Source organism: Argentina silus (genome assembly GCF_951799395.1).
Source record: "Argentina silus genome assembly, chromosome: 8".
NCBI classification, from domain to species: domain Eukaryota; kingdom Metazoa; phylum Chordata; class Actinopteri; order Argentiniformes; family Argentinidae; genus Argentina; species Argentina silus.
Window position 1 is genome coordinate 21,779,886 of NC_139662.1, and position 6,791 is coordinate 21,786,676.

The 6,791-nt window shown below is 47.5% G+C and overlaps 1 protein-coding gene across 1 annotated transcript in view; it reads left to right on the forward strand.

Moving 5' to 3' along the window:
• Positions 1-6,791, forward strand: part of LOC310808336 (dedicator of cytokinesis protein 3-like) — a gene marked incomplete at both ends in the record, with an annotated part of 47,533 nt that overhangs the window by 36,842 nt on the left and 3,900 nt on the right. Inside the window, 16 exons of the mRNA XM_083675181.1 lie at positions 234-334; positions 491-549; positions 719-867; positions 1,006-1,091; positions 1,258-1,284; positions 1,407-1,502; positions 1,948-2,008; positions 2,151-2,244; positions 2,559-2,707; positions 3,355-3,441; positions 3,743-3,847; positions 4,028-4,169; positions 4,558-4,724; positions 5,152-5,238; positions 5,966-6,145; positions 6,620-6,703. Of these exons, the coding sequence (XP_083531307.1) occupies positions 234-334; positions 491-549; positions 719-867; positions 1,006-1,091; positions 1,258-1,284; positions 1,407-1,502; positions 1,948-2,008; positions 2,151-2,244; positions 2,559-2,707; positions 3,355-3,441; positions 3,743-3,847; positions 4,028-4,169; positions 4,558-4,724; positions 5,152-5,238; positions 5,966-6,145; positions 6,620-6,703 (1,674 nt within the window). The remainder of the gene's footprint in view (positions 1-233; positions 335-490; positions 550-718; positions 868-1,005; positions 1,092-1,257; positions 1,285-1,406; positions 1,503-1,947; positions 2,009-2,150; positions 2,245-2,558; positions 2,708-3,354; positions 3,442-3,742; positions 3,848-4,027; positions 4,170-4,557; positions 4,725-5,151; positions 5,239-5,965; positions 6,146-6,619; positions 6,704-6,791) is intronic.

Below are 6,791 nucleotides of genomic sequence, written 5' to 3' on the forward strand. Positions count from 1 at the left end.
GTGTGGGTGGGTGGGTGGGTGTGGATGTGGGTGTGGGTGGTTGTGTGCGAACCCTGTATAACCAAGAGGTGGCTGTTTTACTCAATATGGGTTCCTAACTGCAGTATGCTGTCATCCTCTGAGCTGTTTTTGTGTCTGTGTGTGTGCGTGGGTGGGTGTGTGTGTGTGTGTGTGTGTGTGTGTGTGTGTGTGTGTGTGTGTGTGTGTGTGTGTGTGTGTGTTCTCTCTTTCAGGTGTGGAACTCCTTCTTCAGCCTGACGGTCCTGTACATCAACCAGCCCAGTCTACAACTGGAGCCCCTGACCCAGGCTAAGAAGAAGAAAGTTCTGGACAAGTAAGAGCTTCTCTTCAGTGTTCACCACCTCGAATGGACACATCTTACCTGAGAACTGGATTCAGACTACCAGGATTACACACGGCCACGTCTCCCTTAGACAGTCTGTGACCTGTTAGGTCTCTACTCATTCTTTCCCTTGCCCCTCCCCTGTAGGTACGGAGACATGAGAGTGATGATGGCCTATGAGCTTTTCAGCATGTGGCAGAAACTCGGTGAGGCCCGGCAACCAAACACAGCTTACAGCACACAATCCTGTACACTCAGAACTTCACCCCATTCGTCTGAACATAGCTTTTGATTTCGATTTTGATTTTTTAGAAATGCGTATCCAAATGTGTGTTTCTCAACGGCCCGTACCGTGTCCTGTCTTGTGTGCTCCAGGTGAAAATAAACCTCACTTCATCCCGGGAATGATGGGGCCTTTCCTGGGAGTCACCCTGGTGCCTCAGAGCGAGGTCAGGAACATCATGATTCCCATCTTCCACGACATGATGGACTGGGAGCAGCGCAAGAATGGAAACTTCAAGCTGGTCAGTGCTGGTCACGGGCTGTGTTGTTTCACCACGGGTTACGTTGCTGAGATCAGCTCTGTGTTATGGATCTCAGCGCTAGGTGTTATAGGACGACATAATGAGGTTGTGGTTGACTCCCATGCGCTCCTTTCATAGGTCGAGGCAGAGCTGATGGACAAGCTGGACAGCATGGTGTCTGATGGGAAGGGGGACGACAATCACAGAGAGCTCTTCGGCCTGCTGTAAGCACCAACAAAGCACCAACGCCCCACCGGCCTCACAGTGGTCATTCACAATGCTGAGTGTTCCTGAACATAATGCAATGCTGCTATGTAGCCTAACCCTAACCCATTTTCCTCCTGACCTTTCTAAACCTTCTCATGTCTTGTTTTCTGCTGCCGGACACAGGACCCAGCTATTTGGCCCTTACCCCAGGTAAGATATCAGGGCTCAGGAGCCAAAGTCTCCCGCAGTCCTGGATCAAACTAGTGTTTACGTTCTACTGCCGTTAAAATACTGTACGCTTAATTAAACTTCAAAATGCCATCTGTCTCTAGCCTGCTGGAGAAGATTGAACAGGAGACGTGGAGAGAGACTGGCATCTCATTTGTCACTTCTGTCACCAGACTCATGGAACGCTTATTAGACTACAGGTAAAAATACTAATAAAATAGGTATTACTCAGATGAAAGATTTCACTACTTTTCCAGCATGATAACGCACCATGTCACAAAGCGAAAGTCGTCTCAAACTGGTTTCATGAACATGACAATGAGTTCAGTGTTCTTCAGTGGCCTTCCCAGCCACCGGATCTGAATCCAATAGAACACCTTTGGGATGTGGTAGAACGGGAGATTCACAGCTTGAAAGCGCACCTGGAAAATCTGCAGGAATTGCATGATGCAATCATGTCATCATGGACCAGAATCTCGAAGGAATGTTTCAAAAAATCTTGTGGAATCAATGCTGCGAAGAATTGAGGCTGTTTTGAGAGCAAAGGGAGGCCCAACCCAGTATTAGTATCGTGTTCCTAATAAAGAGCTCAGTGAGTGTATATTGTAGGGGTGAAAAGACATGAATGTTTTTTTCTGTTTTTAGGGACTGCATGAAGGGGGATGAGATAGAGAACAAGAAGATTGGTGGCTCTGCCAACCTCATGGTGAGAAATACATCATGAGACCTCGATGATACCTCAAATGCCCATCAGATGTGGTTTGTGCATACTCCGGGTAAACACAATGGTATATCGACCCAGAATCTCAGTCATTTCACCTCCTGACAACAGCTCTCTCTCTCTTCAGAACTTCTACAAGTCAGAGATCAATAAGGAGGACATGTACATCCGCTACATCCACAAGCTGTGTGACCTGCACCTCCACGCTGAAGACTTCACAGGTACCTTCAGTGATAGGCTCTGCATGCCTCCAGTACGGGTTAGGACACATGGAATAAGACCATAAAAACATATTACAGGTTATTACAACATAAACTAGGAGTGTGTGTGTGTGTGTGTGTGTGTGTGTGTGTGTGTGTGTGTGTGTGTGTGTGAGGGATTGACAAGGCCCTGGACATACTCAGCTGACCTTTTTGAGTGCAGACCAGCGTTTACACTTTTGGAGATGTATTGTGTTTTGGCATTTTGGTCAAGTGCAGTAGTCACAAGAACTTTCCCACTTGACGTTTGAGCTATGCTTCTTCCCCACCACCAGAGGCAGCGTTCACCCTGCTGCTGTACTGGGAGCTGCTGCACTGGGAGGACCGGCCTCTCAGGGAGTTCCTCCACTACCCCTCTCAGAGCGAGTGGCAACGAAAGGAGAGCCTCAGTCGCAAAGTCCTTCACCACTTCAACAAGGGAAAGGCGAGTCAAGCCATGCTATTTAGACCAGGGGAGGCTGGTGGAGGCAGAAATCGGAGGACGGGCTCATTGTAATGCATGGAACGGAATGAGGAATGGTAGCCCATCCTCCGATTTCTGCCTCCACCAGCCTCCCCTGATGTAGATGTACTGTATTGCGTGCATACAGTACATATATATATATACAGTACCAGTCAAAAGTCAAGAGTGTGCAAAGCTGTCATCAAACCAAAAGGTGGCTACTTTGAAGAATCAAAAATATAAAACATATTCTGGTTTGTTTAACACTTTTTTCTTTACCACATAATTCCATATGTGTTCCTTCATAGTTTTGATGTCTTCAATATTATTAGAAAAAAATAAAAATAAAGAAAAACCATTGAATGAGAAGGTGTCCAAACTTTTATATATACATATATGTGCTGTACTGCATATGAGGGATTTCTTTTGGAGATGTCAAGACCCCTTAATGACTTCTCCGTATGTCATGATATTTTTGATGCCAGTCTTTTCCCATAAATCCTTTCCTGTAAAAACTTTCCCCCAGTCAAATCCTCCTGTGAGTGTTCCATAGACAGGATATTGTAAATATCCAAGCGTACTGAGAGGTTCCATATGCTAAGATCCCTCCATCTCTCATTGTTTTCCAGTGTTGGGAATATGGAATTTCGCTCTGCCGGGAACTGGCTTTCCAATATGAAACTTTATATGATTACCAGAGCCTCAGCTGGATACGGGTGAGTGATAACATCAGGCTCTGCCAGCTTCTGTTTGTCTTTGTCTGCTGTCTTTGTCTGTCTTTCTCTCCCTCTCTCTCTCTTTCTTTCTCTTTCTCTCTCTCTATCCGTTTGTGATCAGACTATTATCCACTCAATGTGGACATTTCATTTCACACAAATTACAGTATTGACAAATATCAAAAACACAAAAGCTTCAGGGAACATTTAATCTTGGAGAGAATCTCATTGTCGTGTGTTGTTGAGAGATCAATATACTCACTTATGGTTGAATCACATGATGTTGTTTTCTTTATTACAGAAAATGGAGGCAGCGTACTATGACAACATCATCGAGCAGCAGAGGATTGAACCTGAGTTCTTTAGGATGGGCTTTTATGGCAGGAAATTTCCCTTTTTCCTGAGGGTAAGATAAGCACGCACCCACGCACACATAAACACACACACGCACACACGCACACGCACACACACGCACACACACACACACACACACACACACACACACACACACACACACACACACAATTTCTCAAATCCCAAATTCTCAATCTCTCTCTCTCTCCCCCCCCTCCCCCCCTCTCTCCAGAATAAGGAGTTTGTGTGTCGTGGCTTTGACTATGAACGGCTGGAGGATTTCCAGCAGAGGATGCTGGGAGAATTCCCACAGGCCATTGCCATGCAGCACCCCAACCAACCAGATGACGTCATCCAGCAGAGTGATGCTCAGTGTATCCTACCCTGGGCCAATCGGAAATCAGATTACATAAAACTGCATACATACAGTACCAGTCAAAGGTTTGGACACAAACTTGCCAAGAGTGTGCAAAGCTGTCATCAAAGCAAAAGGTGGCTACTTTGAAGAATCTAAAATATAAAACATATTCTGGTTTGTTTAACACTTTTTTGTTTACCACATAATTCCATATGTGTTCCTTCATAGTTTTGATGTCTACAGTATTAATCTACAATGTAGAAAATAATACAAAATAAAGAAAAACCATTGAATGAGAAGGTGTGTCCAAACTTTTGACTGGTACTGTATATACTGTAAATAAGAGTAAAACTCCTGTCTGCTGTATTCTCCTCCGTTGTCTTTCCCTTGACGCTCGGCTCCAGACCTGCAGATCTACGCGGTCACGCCCGTGTCCGACATCTCCGATGTGCCTCAGCTGGAGCGTGTGCCCGAGAGGATCAAGAGTTTCTACCGCATCAACAACGTGAGCCGCTTCCACTACGACAGGCCCTTCCACAAGGGCCCCAAGGACAGGGAGAATGAGTTCAGGGTAGGTCCACACTACAGTAGGCCTGCGTTCTGTCATTGCTGCTTTACTGCCTCGCCTGTCCCTTTGTGAAGGGTTCATGTACAGATCTATTTATACTGCGGATGCTGATCATGCTGTTTGTTTGTGCATTTGTGTGGTTGTGTGTGTGTGTGGTGTGCGTGCGTGTATGGCGTGCGTGCGTGCGTGCGTCTGTGTGTGTGTGTGTGTGTGTGTGTGTGTGCGTGCGTGCGTGCGTGCGTCTGTGTGTGTGTGTGTGGCGTGCGTGTGTGTATGGCGTGCGTGCGTGCGTCTGTGTGTGTGTGTGTCGGTGTGCGTGCGTGCGTCTGTGTGTGTGTGTGTGTGTGTCGGTGTGCGTGCGTGCGTCTGTGTGTGTGTGTGTGTGTGTCGGTGTGCGTGCGTGCGTCTGTGTGTGTGTGTGTGTTTACAGAGCTTGTGGATTGAGAGAACCACCCTGATCCTGTCTCGTCCTCTGCCTGGGATCTCCCGCTGGGCCGAGGTGGAGAGGAGAGAACTGGTGAGGAACATTCCTCTCACTCTGGCACCTCACACTGTGAGATCTGCCTCTCGGGGCGTCTGGGAGATGATGCAGGTGTGGGGTGTGTGGGTGTGTGGGTTGTGTTGTGTGTTTTATTTTCAATTCCCACCAGGTTCCCATAATAAATCATGCACAGTCATACACGATTGTGATTGCACTGGAAGCGATTGTGTTTTGTATTTTGTTTTTTTTGTGAATTCATATGCAGTGTTTTATTGAGTGCATAGCAGAAATAATCATGTTTTGGACCTCAGGTTTTGAAACGCAGTGAGCAGGTTTGATTGAATATGTGGGACAAGATCTTCGGTCAGGTCTCTACAGTATTTCAACAGAAATAGCTTCCCTTGTGTGATTCTTGTATATGTCATCATGATTGATGAATAAAGCAGCAGGATACATCCACCATTTAGATGACACTTTCATCCAACACAACTGACATTGCAGTGAGTGCATACATCTTTCAGTACATACAGTCCCAGCGGGAATCAAACCCACAACCTAAGCATTGTTAGCACCATGCTCTACCAACTGAGCCAGAGAGGACCACAAAAAAGAACACAGTAAAGATGTATGTGCGCGTGTGTGTGTGTGTGTGTGTGTGTGTGTGTGTGTGTGCGTGTATGCGTGCGTGTGTGTGTGTGTGTGTGTGTGCGTGCGTGCGTGTGTGCGTGTGTGCCTGCCTGCGTGTGTGTGTATGTGTGTTCAGGTGGAGGTGAGCCCTCTGGAGAATGCCATCTACGTGGTGGAGAATAAGACCCAGGAGCTGCGTACCCTCATCAGCCAGTACCAGCACAGGCAGCACCATGGCAACATCAACCCCCTCAGCATGTGCCTCAACGGGGTCATAGATGCAGCTGTCAACGGGGGCATCGCCCGATACCAGGAGGTACTGGGATAGAGGGATGGAGGGATGGAGGGATGGAGGGGTGGAGGGATGGAGGGATGGAGGGATAGAGGGATAGAGGGATGGAGGGATGGGTGGGTGGGTGGGTGGGTGGATGGAGGGGTGGGTGGGTGGGTGGGTGGGTGGGTGGGTGGAGGGATGGAGGGATGGGTGGGTGGGTGGATGGAGGGATGGAGGGATGGATGGGTGGGTGGGTGGGTGGAGGGATGGGTGGGATGGGTGGGTGGGTGGGTGGGTGGGTGGAGGGATGGCCAGATGGTTAGACGAATGGCCAGATGGATGATGGATGAATTAATGGATACATGAAGGTGATTGAAGCAGCTTCAAAGATGCGGCGTTTTTCTTGTCCCCTGAAGTGTACAGTAATCTGATCATTTTCTTCAGGGCCGTGCGGTGATGTCTGACCTGTGACCTGTGACCTGTGACCTCATGTTGTGTTCCTATGTTGCTGCTTAGGCATTCTTTGATAAGGACTACATCAACGGTCACCCAGAGGACACAGAGAGGATCACTCAACTCAAGGACCTGATGCAAGAGCAGGTCAGACACAGCTAACTCTTTCTAGCCCACTGATGAATAGTCTATAGAGTGTACACACTGTCCAGTAGATATATATTGTATTAATTTC